The 15,517-nt window shown below is 35.0% G+C and overlaps 1 protein-coding gene across 6 annotated transcripts in view; it reads left to right on the plus strand.

The window, feature by feature from the left end:
- Nucleotides 1–15,517, plus strand: part of RC3H1 (ring finger and CCCH-type domains 1) — a 93,282-nt gene that overhangs the window by 67,858 nt on the left and 9,907 nt on the right. For 4 of the 6 annotated variants that reach the window (XR_009052636.1, XR_009052637.1, XR_009052639.1 and 1 more), the window contains exons 15-20: nt 2,276–2,489; nt 2,983–3,073; nt 3,196–3,328; nt 5,074–5,244; nt 6,217–6,332; nt 7,420–15,243. Coding sequence is in view for 1 of the 6 variants with exons in the window: in XM_057727432.1 (XP_057583415.1) it covers nt 2,276–2,489; nt 2,983–3,073; nt 3,196–3,328; nt 5,074–5,244; nt 6,217–6,332; nt 7,420–7,570 (876 nt within the window). In the remaining 5 variants the exon portion in view is untranslated. Of the gene's footprint in view, nt 1–2,275; nt 2,490–2,982; nt 3,074–3,195; nt 3,329–5,073; nt 5,245–6,216; nt 6,333–7,419; nt 15,429–15,517 lie in introns of those variants that run through there. The other 2 variants (XR_009052640.1, XM_057727432.1) reach the window with 2 other exon arrangements.

Here is a 15,517-nt window from a genome sequence, read left to right on the forward strand (position 1 = left end):
ATAGTCCGCATATATGTATTAATATACGGTATTTGTTTTTCTCTTTCTGACTCACTTCACTCTGTATGACAGTCTCCAGGTCCATCCATGTCTCTACAGATGTCCCAGTTTCATTGCTTTTTACAGCTGAGTAATATTCCATTGTATATATATACCACGTCTTTTTTATCCATTCATCTGTTGATGGACATTTAGGTTGCTTCTATGTCCTGGCTATTGTACATAGTGCTGCAATGAACATTGGAGTGCATGTGTCTTTTTGAATTATGGTGTTCTCTGGGTATATGCCCAGTAGTGGGATTGCTGGGTCATATGGTAACGCTATTTTTAGTTTTGCAAGGAACCTCCATACTGTTCTCCATAGTGACTATATCAATTGACATTCCCACCAACAGTGCTAGAGCATTCCCTTTTCTCCACACCCTCTCCAGCATTTACTGTTTGTAGATTTTCTAATGATGTCCATTCTAACCGGTGTGAGGTGATACCTCATTGTTGTTTTGATTTTCATTTCTCTGATAATTAGTGATGTTGAGCAGCTTTTCATGTGCCTCTTGGCCATCTGTATGTCTTCTTTGGAGAAATGCCTATTTAGGTCTTCTGCCCTTTTTTTTTTCTTTTTTCTTTTTTTTTTAAACTTTTTATTTGTTTATTTTTTGTTGTTGTTATGTGCAGTGCTGCAGTAAACATTCTTGCATATGTTTTTTTGTGCACATGCATGAAAGTTATGCTTAGGAGTAGTATTGATGGGTTAAAGGTATGCCTTGACCATTATCCTTTTTTTTTTTTTTTTTTTTTTTGACTATTATTCTTGAGCCATTCACCCTGTTAATTCTAGCAAAGATTCCCTAGGTTGTTATATAGATTTTCAGAGGCAAAGAGTTGTCCAGCTGGTTGAGAGAAGACCAATTCTTGGTAACAGAAAAGGAAGACTTAGGGCTTCCTAGGTGGCGCAGTGGTTGAGAATCCACCTGCCAATGCAGGGGACATGGGTTCAATCCCTGCTCCAGGAAGATCCCACATGCCGCTGAGCAACTAGGCCCGTGTGCCACAACTATTGAGCCCATATGCTGCAACTACTGAAACCCACGCACCTAGAGCCTGTGCTCCGCAACAAGAGAAGCCACAGCAATGAGGAGCCTGCGCACCACAAAGAAGAGTAGCCCCCACTCACCACAACTAAAAAGAAAGCCCACGCACAGCAAAAAAGACCCAACACAGCCAATAAAGTAAATAAATAAATTTAAAAAAAAAAGAAAAGAAAAGGAAGACTTAGATGCCAATACAACTATAAATGAGTGAAGTGATATCTATAGCATAAATACGATTAGATGCCAGACAATTGAAAAAAGAAGAAAGAGAAAGAAAGGAACATAGAGGGGAAAAAAGCAAAAATGAACCTTTTGTTTTTCTGTGGTGTGATTAGGGAAACGTTGTTTTTAGGCCATAAAAAAGGCCTCTGTAAGAATAGGAATGAGATGAAGAGGTAGAGATAGATAGGAACCCTTGCTTCGTACCTGACTTTCGGAAAGGGTTATTATAATAAAGTAACATAAACATTTGCAAAATAAAACTCATTTCCTTAAATTAATAAAGAATACAAATGTTTTCCAGCCTAACCTAGATGTAATCGAACATTTCCCAAATGGATAAAAGTCTCCCCCAGTGTTTCTCAGACATGAATGTGCATGTAAATTACCTAAGGATCTGTTAAAGTTCAAGTTCTAATTCAGTAAGACTGAGATGAGACCTGAAATTCTGCATTGCTAATAAGTTCTCTAGTGATGCTGATGCTGCTGGTCTTTGAACTATACTTTGAGTAGCAAGGGTCTAGCAATTAGATTTCCATTTATCTTTCTGACTGGAATCCCTTTAAAAGCTTATGTTGGTTCTTATATTTTTAAACAGTGTATTTCTAACTTTTGAGTGTTGAAAATTAATTTATTGGGTCATGATGGGCCTTTTTTTAAAGAAATGAATTAGAATAATATAGACTATAAATACAAGAGTACATTACTTATAGTAAGGATAAATATTTTTCATGAAACTACACATATATATTTGAATGTGTATACGTACTGGGTCATGATGTAAAAAATATTTATTATAAGGAGATGTCAGAGGTTTAAAAAGCAATATTTTATATGACAGCTAAAGGCAACTTTAGTCTTATCAGTAAGAACATTATACTCTATTTTAACCTTATTACAGAGTTAGAGGAAATTATGTTAGAGATCTAAGTGTGGGGTGGATTTCTCATTTTACTTTTCATCAGAATGTGGAGAGTAAAGGAATGAGAGACCAACGATTGGACCTTCAGAGAAGAGCGGCAGAAACCAGTGACGATGATCTCATCCCATTTGGAGACCGACCAACAGTATCTCGGTTTGGTGCAATTTCTCGAACTTCCAAAACAATATATCAGGGTGCAGGCCCAATGCAGGCTATGGCACCTCAAGGAGCTTCCACAAAATCTATTAACATTTCAGGTAAGAATCTCAGAAGTAAGCTGATTTAGAGGGTTCATATTCACGACTCCCAACACCACCTACTCTCCATTTACCATCAGTGCTTTTCATAGTCTTCCAGGGCAGTAGTCTTCAAACTTTTCTGTGGAATTATTCCTGTAGGAAGGTAATTATGACCCAGGGAATTGTAGGGGTAGAAACTAAAATTAAATGTCTGTATATGAAGATAACCTATGTGTTTTTAATAGCTTCATTGCTTTTGTTAAAATAATACATCTCATTTTTTTTTTTGTTAATTCAAACAAAGGAAATTATTACAAAAGGAAAAAATTACAGGAAAAAATTACAAAGACTGACATTTTAGTGGGGAAAAAACAAACATCAATACCCTATTACCATTTTGGTAGCCATCTTTCAAGATAACTGTGTACGTAATATGCCTGTGCTTCTTGTATTATAACTGCTTTAAAAGAAGAATCTGTGAATTGCTCATTGCTGTAAATTACTCTCGCAGATTATGGTCCGTATGGAACGCATGGTGGCTGGGGAGGTTCTCCTTATTCACCTCATCAAAACATACCTTCTCAGGGACACTTCAGTGAGAGGTACAAGTCGTTCTTTTTATTTTTACAATCCTTTAAAATTACTCAGCTTACTTTGTTTTTCTGGTCAATATTTTTTAAAAATAAAATTTTAAATTTATTCCATACTTTCTTTCCCACAAAAGGGAGAGAATATCTATGTCAGAAGTGGCCAGTCATGGAAAACCCCTTCCATCTGCTGAGAGGGAACAGCTACGACTAGAATTGCAGCAACTAAACCATCAAATTAGCCAACAGACCCAGCTACGGGGACTAGAGGTACCAGCCTATAGATATATTTTCATTCCAGTTTTTGAAGAGTTCTCAAAAAGATTTTAAAAGGTATATTGTACCTTTTGAGGTACAATGAACATAAAACTTTGTTTCTTATGAGTTAATATAGATGTCCATTTTTTGAAGAATTTAAGTACTTTGAAGTTCTGGGACAATAGGAAATACATGTTTTATTTATTATACATTATGTATTATATATATTATATGTATATAAGCTCCATTTATATTTTTATATGGTATAATATTTTAGGTAATCTCAAATTGCTAGATTATCTAAAATATTATCTAAAATAAAACATATAAAAGGAGCCTATATTCCTTGATGGCACATTTAAATTGGAGGTATATAGTATATAGTTTTTTAATCAACAGGTCCTTTTGGCTTAAGATTTGTTTTTAATTTCTCATATTTTCTTCAATTTTTAAAAATTTCTCTCACTTCTTTTACTCCTCAGAATCTTTAGTAGAAGCTTAGAACTTTGACCTAAAAAAAAAAAAAGCCTCTGTGTAATAATAGTACCTTTCATTAATATAGTTCTTTCAGTTAATAAATTACTATCACATATCTTATTTGACCCATACGTGTCCCAGACAGGTAGATTAGGCAAGGTGGTACTGGCCCCCCTTTTTTGGTTGAAAGATAGGAGTTTCACAGAGGTTGAAACATGAACCCAACTCTTCACACTCAACTAAGTTGTGTTCTTTCCACCATGCTTCCTGACAGTTAAGAGAAACAAAATGTCAGAAGACAAAGAATTCTTGAAGTTCTTTAAGTGCCACATCAGGAAGACTAGGTTTTGCTTATATTATCCTTTGCATTGGAACATAGACTTTGACTATGGAAAGCTAAAGACATTCTTGTGATAAATACATTGCTCCCTTCTGGAGAAAAAGATACTCTTAGAATGTTTCTTTCTAGATCTAGATCTTTCTGTCAAGATCTCTAATAAGTCATTGCTTTGGAAATAAATTTGTAACTGATTCTTAGACTTTCTTATTAGCAAGACCAATAGGAGGGATTTTTTTGTGTGTTTGTTTCTTTTGGAACACTGTGTCTGGCTGTGCTCTTATGTAAGCAATAAGGTTCAGAAATAAAAATCTACATAGTATTCATGTCTGTCTCCTTTTCCATTGCTCTGTTTACATTGGTCCAAAACTTCTTGCTGATTCCTATTGTAAGAAAAAAGAATGCTGTGTTTGTTATGTTCATCTTTAGTTTATTAACTTGTTAAAGATTTGGACCTTTAACTCTGTAAAGTGTTATTCCTTACCTTGCTATTTCATGGCTTTTTGTCTTAGTTGAAATTTTTAGACCGATTTTCTGTTCCAAAAGAATTTCAGCACTATTTAACTTACTGTGCTTCTAAGTCCTTGCCATTACTGAGGTTTCATTGAAAGAAATTATAGAATTTACTTCAGAGAAAATTTAATTAAAAAAAGAAAAGGAAAGAAGCATATTTATAGTTGACTTCTCTTTCAAATAAGAAAATGAAAAGAGCAACTTACACCAAAGATTAAATTACTGTTCGCTAAGTTTAAATCCTCCATCTTTTTCCTTTTTTATTCAAATGGTACTCAAAGAAAGAAAGAGTGCCTTATGGTTGCATCATTTTTATTGCAAATATATGAGTAATAAGCTACTTAAGGCTGTGGTCTGGAATTGGGCCTGGTCATTCTCTGCATGGTGTGAAATGTGTTGAGCTGTGTATGTGCTTGGCTTTATGCACTAGGCTGTTAGTAACAGGCTGGTGTTGCAGAGGGAGGCGAACACCTTGGCAGGCCAGTCACAGCCCCCGCCACCACCTCCAAAATGGCCTGGAATGATCTCAAGTGAGCAGTTGAGCTTGGAACTGCACCAGGTGGAAAGAGAAATTGGGAAGAGAACCCGGGAACTGAGTATGGTAAGTGTTATGGTGGGGAAACAGAGGGAAAGTGAAAGGAAAGCCTCTGTGTAGTTGTGTCACTGAACTCGAGTCTCTAGAGTTATAGAATCATCTAGAGCTATAGAATCATCACCTCAAGGCACTGCAGTGAGTGATTAATATTTAGAATAAGTGTCATGAAGATGGGCTGCCCTCCCTATTTTATCACTCCTCTCCTCATTCTCTTTTGGTTTGAATGTGTTCCTTGTCTTAGTTTTCTGCACTACAAAAAACTTTCAGGGAAGACAGGTGGTTATCTGGAAGTTACTGAATTTCTATTAAACATATTGATTAAGGAAGCAGAGGGGATGGTGTTTTTGTAATGCCATCATGTTATACAAAGATGTATTACCAAATAACATTTCTGGGTTTCGTAGCCCTTAAGTTATTGGTGACCTGTTTTTGTCACGAGTGAGATGCCATCTACATATTCTTTCCTGTGGAACTGTATCCATAGATACGGTTTGTGTCATAGTGCATGAATACTCATTTCAGTAAATTCTGAATCTTAGGAGATTGAACCATTCCCTTAGATTGCATGGTAATTGATTTTTTTTTTTTGCATAGTTTTCACATTCTTTTTAAGCAAATAGATGGGATATTTCATTTTTCTTTTTTCAATAACTATATTATAGATACTTATTATATTTTGACTTCCTTTTCCTGAGTCATCAGTTTTTCTGTGAGATTTTTCTGTGTTAACTTGAGGCATTTGTCCCTTTGTTGTCCAGCTTGGATACTGAGCCAGTGGGCTGTACTCCATTATGTTTTTCTGTTTGTCTTTTAATCTGCCTGTTTCTTTGGTCATTTTACAGAACTAAATATGATTTCTGATCATATTTTGTATTATACAATTATAATACAGTCATTTTGTATTATCTATGTCTGGTCTCTCTTCCATTAGCACCATTAAATAGAAGATAATTGAATTTATTTCCTTTTCTTTCAAAGGAGAACCAGTGTTCTCTGGACATGAAAAGTAAATTGAATACAAGTAAGCAAGCAGAAAATGGACAGCCAGAACCACAAAGTAAGGTTCCAGCTGAGGACCTTACATTGACATTCAGGTAAAGAAAGGGATATTTTCATAGTCCTATACAGTCATGACAGAAGTACCCTCATAAATATAATTTGATTTTTAAAATATAATTCTGTGTACATTGAGAAAAGGATATTTTTATAAAAATTTAGGAGTTAGTAAAACTTATTTTAGACCAGATCCAAGGTTGAATTATCTGTTAATACCCAAGAAATGAAACTTTCTACTGCCATCTCTTTTTTCCCCTCATTTTTAAATTTATTTAAAACCAGTGTTAACATTTTGATGTATACCCTTCTGGTCTTTTTTCTTTTTTCTTTTTTTTTCTCTTTTCTCTGGTTTTTTAAAAGTGTGTAGGCATCTAGCCTTTCACCCATCTACCCTCCACCCCATCCCCCTGGTTTTCAATTTGGTCTATCCCATATCACCCATTATTCTTCTATAGGTACAGAAGGATACATATCGGCTATTATAAACAACCATGCAGTAAACAATATTATAGTTAATTGTTTGCACATCTTGCACTTTAGAGTATTTTGCAACTTAGGGTATTTTGAGGCTTTTGATACATAGTCCTGAGTTGCCCTCTTGATGATAGACAACAACAATTTCTAATGCCCTGTTGCTTTCAGGCTTGGGTTTCGGCTGTTTAAATCCATGCATTATCCTGGTTTCAAAATAATTTCTTGTGCTAGTAAACCTGGTAAAGCAGGGGTCAGCACTTTTTCTTAAAGGCCAGATAGTGAATATTTAAAATTGTAAGTTTTACTAGCTCTGTCAAAACTTTCAATTCTGCAGTTGTAATGTGAAAGCAGCCATAGACAGTATGTAATCAAATGGGCAGTCTGTGTTCCGATAAAAGTTGATTTATAAAAATGGGCAGCTAAAAAACAAAACCAAAACCAAAACAGGCAGCTAGCTAGCCTTAGTTTGCCAACCCCTGTGCTAAAGTAAAGTGTGGATCTAGAGCTGTAAATTAGTTTGAAAACCATTTATGTATTTTCCGTACTGCTAAAAAGAAAGGCCCTGTTGATTTTATTCTAGTAAATAATCATTTTTATCTCTCTCCTTTTTAAAAATTCCAACTTTTTTTTTTTTTTTTTTAATGTTAACAGTGATGTGCCGAATGGATCAGCCTTGACACAAGAGAATATGAGCCTCCTGTCAAACAAGACCAGCTCTCTGAACCTGGCAGAGGACCCTGAGGGCGGAGGGGACAGCAGTGACTCCCAGAGAGCAGGAGTGACATCCAGTTCTGCGCCCTGAAACATGAGGAGGAGTCCTACTTTTATCTTCTGCTCCTAAGCAGTGTGTGGGGCATAGGGTAGGGGTAGGAGAATAGAGAACTTCTAAACTTTACATTTCTCTGAGAGTGGTCAGAGAAATCCAGGAAAAGCACCGGAGGCAATGTGCACAAACACCACTACTAAAAATAAACCCTGCACATAGTTCACATTAATGCATTTTTTAATTTAAAAAAAAAGAAAAAGAAAAAGAAAATTAGCAGTATCTGCAAGCAATTCAGATTAAATTTGTTTTTGTTCTGTGAATGAACTTTATTTTAATAACTTTGGACGCCTTGGATCCAGGGCTTTAAAAAAAAGAAGATATTATATATACACTCTGTTTGATTAATTGTATGATCTTAATGAAGTAGGTTTTTCTTGTATTTTGGTATTATTACATACCCAGTGTATAATTCCTTACCCCCAATCCTTTCCAACTCTCACAACCCCATAAATTACAACAGACAAAAAGCACCAGCCTTTCTGAGAATTCTGTGGTGCTTGAGAAATAGACAGTAATAGACTAGTTATTAGAAAATGTGCAGCAGACCAACTTTCTAAGAGCTGTTATTTGGAAAGCCATAATTTGCTTTCTCTTTCTGGGTGACTAGCTTCATGTGAGGTAGATTTTTCATATGGCATTAAAACTTTCTGTAGTTCAGGAGGGCTTTATTTCTTGTTTTTGTGTTTATTTCAGCTTTTCAGAGAGATAATTGCCAGTTAATTTTTGAAGTCCTCATTCCCATATTATGCACTCCTTTCATTCTCTTAATGTAATCAGAATTCTGAGTCAATTTTACATTGCTTGATTAGATTTAATGGAGATTATTTTAAGGATAAACCATAATTTATTAGCACTGGAAATACATACTCGTTTATTACCTATATTGAGCTGATGGTTGGAAATTTAGAGCTGTGCTTTTCCAAATTGAACTCCTGCTGAAATCATAAAAAACCAGGGCAATCAACCATGTTTTCAAACTGCAATACTTGATTTGAACTTTAAATGAGCAGAGCCACATTATTTCAATGGATATTTTTGTTTTACTCTCAAAAACCAGAAGTATAAAATTCCTGTGTACTGGAGCTCTTGGCTTTCAAAGAGATTTGACAAATTTGAACTGCCTGAATCTTAAGAATAGTTCGTGAATTGATCACTTGTTGCTTTTTGGAATCATTAGCACAAGTAGGCAGTAAGTACGTCTTTGCTTTACAATATTGAAAAGATGCTTCATGAAAATGTGGAAAAGAATAAGGAAGAATTTTTTTATTTAGTTCTGCTGCACATATTCTGATGCCATGTGTCTATACTGAACTAAGACCATATAAACATGTTTAGTGGGGATTATTTAATATAGTCACCCACCCTATCCCTGTGTTTGCCTGATTTTCTAAAAATTTCCCTTTCTGTATTATACTACTAAAACCGAAAGCACTGGTTATGTAATAAGTTACTGCATTGCTTTGGTTGGGTAAAAGCAAGAGTTTGTATTTTTCTTGTTTCTTATTTCCTTAACCCTTAACTCCTGCTGAGGTCATGACAGCCTCAGTCTAAGCTCTGTGTCCATCATACTGTTAAATGAAACAAATGAGGGGTGAGGGTGGGGGGAGGGTAATACAGTCCTGCCATTGCCTACCAGTAGGAGAGTCCAAACAGAACACTCTTTTGAGTAGCAATTATTTAATTTGCCCAGTCAAGGCACCGTGTTTATATACTATTTCACATTGAATTTGATTATGCCCTACAGACCTGGCTGGTCAAGGATTTGATATACACATATTGGCTTGGGATTCGAGCTTTCTTTTTTATTTAAATAAAAATTTATATATATATTATATATATACATATATACATAGCTATATCTGTATATATATTGGGTATGTTTTATGGATTTTTTCGCATGAGCGCAGCTGTTGCGATAAAATGACTGATTGGGAGGTAGAAGCACTGAATGAAGATGAGGTATTTTATCAGTTGATATTCATATTTTCCTTTAATTTTTTAATACACTTGCTTTTTTGCCTTTTGGTTTTGTTTTCCTTAAAACCCTCATATATTTACTCTTTAAGTACTTATTGTTTTTCTTTTGGGAGAAGGAAAGAAACTCTTATGTCTGACAGAGTCCTGAGATTTTTCATTTCTCTCTATAACCATAAAAGACAACATTCTTGGCTTCTAACCAAGGCAGATTTGGGCAGATCTTATTTCTCCTTTGGACATGTTAAATAATTCCTAAATTTTAGGAGTGGTTGGTTCGATTTGGAACTCAAAATGATTCTGGTATTGAAAAGGAATTTATGGGTATTGGTTTTGTTGAAATTCGGAGTGAAAGTAAAATTCCATTTTGGCTATCTGTTGAAATCCGTAATAACTCAGCTTGTGTTGTTCTTGTTTATTTCCTTCAAATATACTCATTCTTTCTTTCCCCATTTTGACTTTGTAAACTAGGCAGAAACAGGGATTAATTTGTACAGTATTCCTATTCTGAATAAAGCCAGAGAAGCCACTATTTTGAACTGATTTAAAATAGTCTCTTTCTCAAGGTATTTTCATGGAGTGAGAATGGGGGGATCTCTTAAATTGTAGCCTTAATCCTAGCTATACTTCTAAAAGGCCCTGTACTCTGTCGAGGAAATCTGGGTGGGTAGAACAGCAAGAGAAAGGTATACTGTCCCATTGTACCTGTAACTTACCTATTTTAAATTGGTTATTCTGCCTTACCTCATGGAAATTCTTACAACTTCCCCAGTGCTCACAGGCAGTTTTAGGAATCCAATAAAACTCCACATTTTTTTTTTCCTCTTTCTTTTCATTTTCTCTGTGATATACCTTGTGATATGGTGAGCCTGTAAGGGTAAATGACCTGTTTAAGAAAAACTGCTTGACTTTTTAACTGCTTTTTTTGTTAATATCTGTAAAAGATAATTGATTTTTCTGGCTTTGTAAATTTATTCCTTTAGAGACAGTTAAAAGATGAAACCAGGCAGATAGGAAGCACAGTTTTTATGCTTATGCAAGTGTTAATTTCTTCTGAAGATGACTGTTTGCTTTTCACTGAATTAAAAGGCAAGACTCAGACGTCTCAGATGAAAATGAACAATTCTGAGAAGGGTTAAGGCAGGAGTCATAGGCATTGTGTTCAGTGTGGTTTGGATAACACCACCAGAATTTTATTACAGCTAGGAATATAAAGTCTTTGGCTCTCTGACTTTTTCTTTCTTCATTGGGTCTCTGGAAAAGGGTAGAACAACTGAGAATAAGATATCTAGACTCAACTTTCTGACTTAAATGTAGTTCCTTGCCTTACTTATAGATATTGTCATAAAATAAGTTCAGTAGTTGCCATGTCTTGGGTAATTTACAGATGCTGAAATGACCAAAGATCCATTCCTTGTTACTTTTCTAACCAAAAGAGAAGTTAGTTATAACATAGGTTTCTAGTAGTATTCAAATAATAAGACTATTTCTAAAGCCAGCTACAAAATATTCAGCTACTCAGGATGTATAAAAATTTATTTCATACAGCATTAACGTGGCTGATTCCCTTCTCCCATTTTATTTCCCGTCCCTTCTCCTAGTCTTTCCCGTATTTTTTTTTTTTTTTTTTTTTGCCTGAAAGATATAAAATTGGCATGATTCTCATTTGCTACCCTGAATATGTAACTCCATCAGACTTTCCATAGGTCTTCAGGGTTGGAGCTCAAAGTCTGTTTTTGTTTTTTTCCTCTGGCCCATCTCTATCTTGCAAATTCCCCTTGATTTACCCACTGCCCTCCCCAATCTGCAACAGTGACAGTTTGCTGCCTCAAAACAGAGCATTCAAATGAATTCGCTTAGCCAATAACTTCTGTGAAGTTGCCTTTTCTAATGGTGTTATTACTCAGTGATGCACAAATGTGGTATTTGCCCTACTGGTAGGCAAACAAAGGTCTGGTTAGGAATGGTAACCTGCTGTTTTCTTTAAAGGAGAGCCAAAGACTTGTGCTTTACTCTGTTTTGGTTTGGGAGGAAATAGTAGCCATTTTGATTGTGAAACCTCTTGGTATTTGTGAGCTGATTATACTGTGTAGGGAGATGTATCTAAAGTTAACTGTTAAAGTTAGCTGGCCGTATAAAATGTAAAAGTAATGAAAATTCACCAGTTTTTCTAAACCATGAATGTCATCTTTCACAATTCTGTGTGTAAGCAGTTCCTACCCCTTCTTTTACTGAGATTATCTTGTCATGATAGCATGTTGTATTTTTGTTATTTTACTTGTGCCTCAAGGACAGTCTACTGTCACTACGGTCAAGTCTTGGGACTGAGTAAAATAATTCATGGACATGTGATTGGTGAGAATTAACTATAGTCAGTACATGTTAGATTATATTCAGATTCAGAGAAAAATAGATTCTTTTCACTAAAGAGTACTCAGTTGCTATTGCATATATACAAATGGTGATAGATGGAGATCTAACCATCTTTTTTCTACTTTTATTTTTTTGCTCATTTTAAAGAATTGAGTAAAGATTTCATATATAAAATCTATCTGTAAAAAGCACTTGTAATGTTTTATACATCATTAAGAGGAAGGACCTAGTTACTTTCTAGGGGAAATTAATGACCTGTCTAGAATTAACTGCAGTGTTTACTTAGATTTTTACCCTAAAAGAGTCCAATTGTGTTTATTTCTTATTGGTGATACATGGTTATAGTTTGCAAAGTGATCTCTTCCCTGAAAACTCTGCCTATCCTTTTAGATAAAAATTAGAGTTACTAAACTAAAACAGATTTTACATTCAACATTAGGGACTGAACAAACAAGCAGTCTGCTTCTGTCATCATTTTACCTGACTACCTGTTTTGCTGGCCCACAATCATACCATTCTGCCTTGGACAACTATGATATTTGTATTTATTTGTTGCTTCAGCTCAGCTTTATGAAGTTTTCCTGCTGAAATTACTTATTGGGAATCATAGGTGGATTGCAGTTAATATTTTTTTAAATTCTTCAACTTTGTGAGCCACTTGGAAAAAGAAAGCTGTTTTTGTCAAAAGAGACTATTAATTGTAGTAAATGCTAGCTTACGATTTGGTCCTTAAGATTTTATTTCTTTGACTGATAAAGGTGTTTTCACCTATATTAGATTGTAACTGATAAGTAACACTAGCTAGAATGTTAATGAAGAATAGGAAACTGCCACCACCAAAAAGAAGTAACACCCTTTAATAATAAATATGTTCCCAATAGGTGGATTGTCAATACTGCACTGAACAAAGTGGGTAAAGAGCCCTTTGAAATCCTCTTGTGATAAAGGGACTAACCTCACCACTGGAATCCTTATTTTTCAGAATTTTCAGCCAAACACTGAACTTCCCCTAAACTTTATTCCTGAGCAGAACATCCCTAGAGTAATAGCCTTTATTTTTAAAATAAGGCACAATAACCCGAGAGAGAGAACTTAAAATAAGCCTCACAACAATATTGTGTCCAAAAATGTGTATTTAAGAAAATAAAATCCTGTGGAGTTTGTTATCCTAATGTATGCTATATACTAAATAAGGTGACTTATTTTCTTGTATTGAAGTCTCATTATTTCTAGCTGGGTTTGTGTGTGTGTGTGTGTGTGTGTGTTTCATTTTGTTTTTAATTTAAACTCTTAAGTAGACAGAGCTCACAAGTCTTTGGCATCCATTCTAGGTTGTACAGTCAGAGTCATCTTATAACTGGAAACTGTCAGGTGGCCCCCTGCCCCAACTCCAGCTGGTGTATGAAAGGGTCAAGAAAAGAATGGAAACAAACTATTGGGTGGATAACTGGTAGCTTTTTTTTTTTTAGCCTGATTTTTTAAAATCACCATTTATTAGTGTAATCTCTCTCTACTGATTGGCTGCCATTCTCACAGTAATATCTGAACCACCCTGTAAAATATTCCTCTGATTTCAAGGCATTTAAAGCTTTTACTTACCATGTTTACATTCTCTGTTCAACTAAAATACTGTTCTGAGAGCAACTTTTTCCAGATGTATTGTTGCCTAAATTTCATTTATTCTCCCTTTCATCCTTTCTCTTCTTCCCATCTTCTGGGAATGAGAGGAACTTGGAAAAACCAAAAAAAAAAGAGGTTTTTTTTTTTTCTCTTTAATTTCATTCATTGATCCACAGGCTTCATTATCTTACTTTATGATGAATCTGTGACTTTTTAGAACAACAGAAATGGAAAAAGTGAATTAAGATAACAAAACCTTTCACCCACGTAAACATTTTCCAGTTGTGAGATTCCTCTTGTGTGTGGTCTCTTCCTCTTGTTACTTACCATTCTTACCCCTTTTCCCTGACTATGGTCAATTTGGTCTTTAGGCTCATACCAGTCTCCCCGAGACATTCTGCAGTCATTATCACCTTTTTGGGTGGATTTTATTTTTTGTTTTTTGTTTTTTAAATAACTTTTTAACATTGATGCATATTTGCTTGGGATAGAGCTTGTGTAATTTACCAATCGTATTGATTGTACGTGATTGTGCCCTGCGGAGGTATATTTAACAAGACAAAAATAATCTGGGTTAATACAGGAGCCCATGAGATTTGAGTCAGGTTATAAATGACTTCATGAAATCATTTACAGTTTGAATAGTGAGAATTTATATCTCCTGTTCTTAAATTAGTGCTAGACAGATACCATTTTTTAAAAGTTTTCTTGCATTCCTATTTTTTTCCCTTGCCTTAGCTCCCTCTTCTTTCTTACCTGCCTCCACCCACCTGTTCAGAAGTAGAAATATTGAGCCTTAAAGGGATAGCTGATTTTTAAATTGCTGAAGTTTGTGAAATTTTACTTTTTCCAAGTGTTTCCAGCTTTTCTTTAAAAAGTGAAGACAATGAGTTGGAATTTCACAAGCTGTGAAATTAGCACCTGGCGAACTGTGAAATCTTATTTGAAGACTTTATCTCCCGGAAGTTCTTTTGGAATAGGAAAAAGGAACCCTGTTTTTGAAATACACCATTTTCCTCTCTTTCTAAAAATCTGTATATTTTCAGTTCTTAAACAGCCTTGAAAAAAGAGAAGTGGGAAAATAATAGTAGTAGAAAGATGTTTAGGACAGCAAAATGCTGGGTCTGAATAAGTACATATTCTACTTGTTACAGGGTTTTGAGAGGATGAGGGCCATCTTTTTCAATTTGTGTTATCTTTGTGCATGTTGTTTATATCAGAAATGCCACATTTTGTTAAAATGCTATTCCTTTCTTTATTATCTTGGAAACTGACTCAGCCTCATGTTGCTCCAAATTAGCGTTTAAGACTCCCACAAGTTGCAGATAAAAGGACTATTTTAACAAGTAGAAGGAGGTGATTTGCCTTTTGGTTTGTAAATACATGAAAGTGTCTACAAGGTCTTTATCTGCTTTCTGTCAGCATTTATATTAAATGATAAATTAATGAGAAACGTGTAGTCTTTCTTTTGTAAATGAGCATGTGCCATCTTACTGTAACCTTGGGATTGTTTTCTTACAGCTTTTTTTAATTGAGTTTGTTTTTTAGGTGAAAAATAGAGAAGTAGCTAATGTATGCAAACACCTACTTGTGCCGATTTTATAGATATCACAGGAATTTGTCCAACACCACAGCTCAGAATCCTTCATTTGTTATACAGTGACTGCACGTGAGGAGTAAAGGTAATGTTTCTGAGATCCTAGAGTTAGTGTTCAGTCAGACCCCATGGTTAACATCCAGAGTTCTGGTTTTTATGCCTTCTCTTAAAATCAGGACCTTTTTATGCTTATGCAACATGACCCTGCTCTGAATACCTTCCTGATGGAAATATTTTTTATCTTTCCATTCTTACTTTTCCTAATTGTCCTGAAATCCCCACCGGATAGTCATTCCTGGCATTTAGAGGATTTTCTCTTAGAGACCACTGTAAAGTATACCCTATTCAAGAACTCAGTG

This window comes from Hippopotamus amphibius, chromosome 3 (genome assembly GCF_030028045.1).
Source record: "Hippopotamus amphibius kiboko isolate mHipAmp2 chromosome 3, mHipAmp2.hap2, whole genome shotgun sequence".
NCBI lineage: Eukaryota > Metazoa > Chordata > Mammalia > Artiodactyla > Hippopotamidae > Hippopotamus > Hippopotamus amphibius.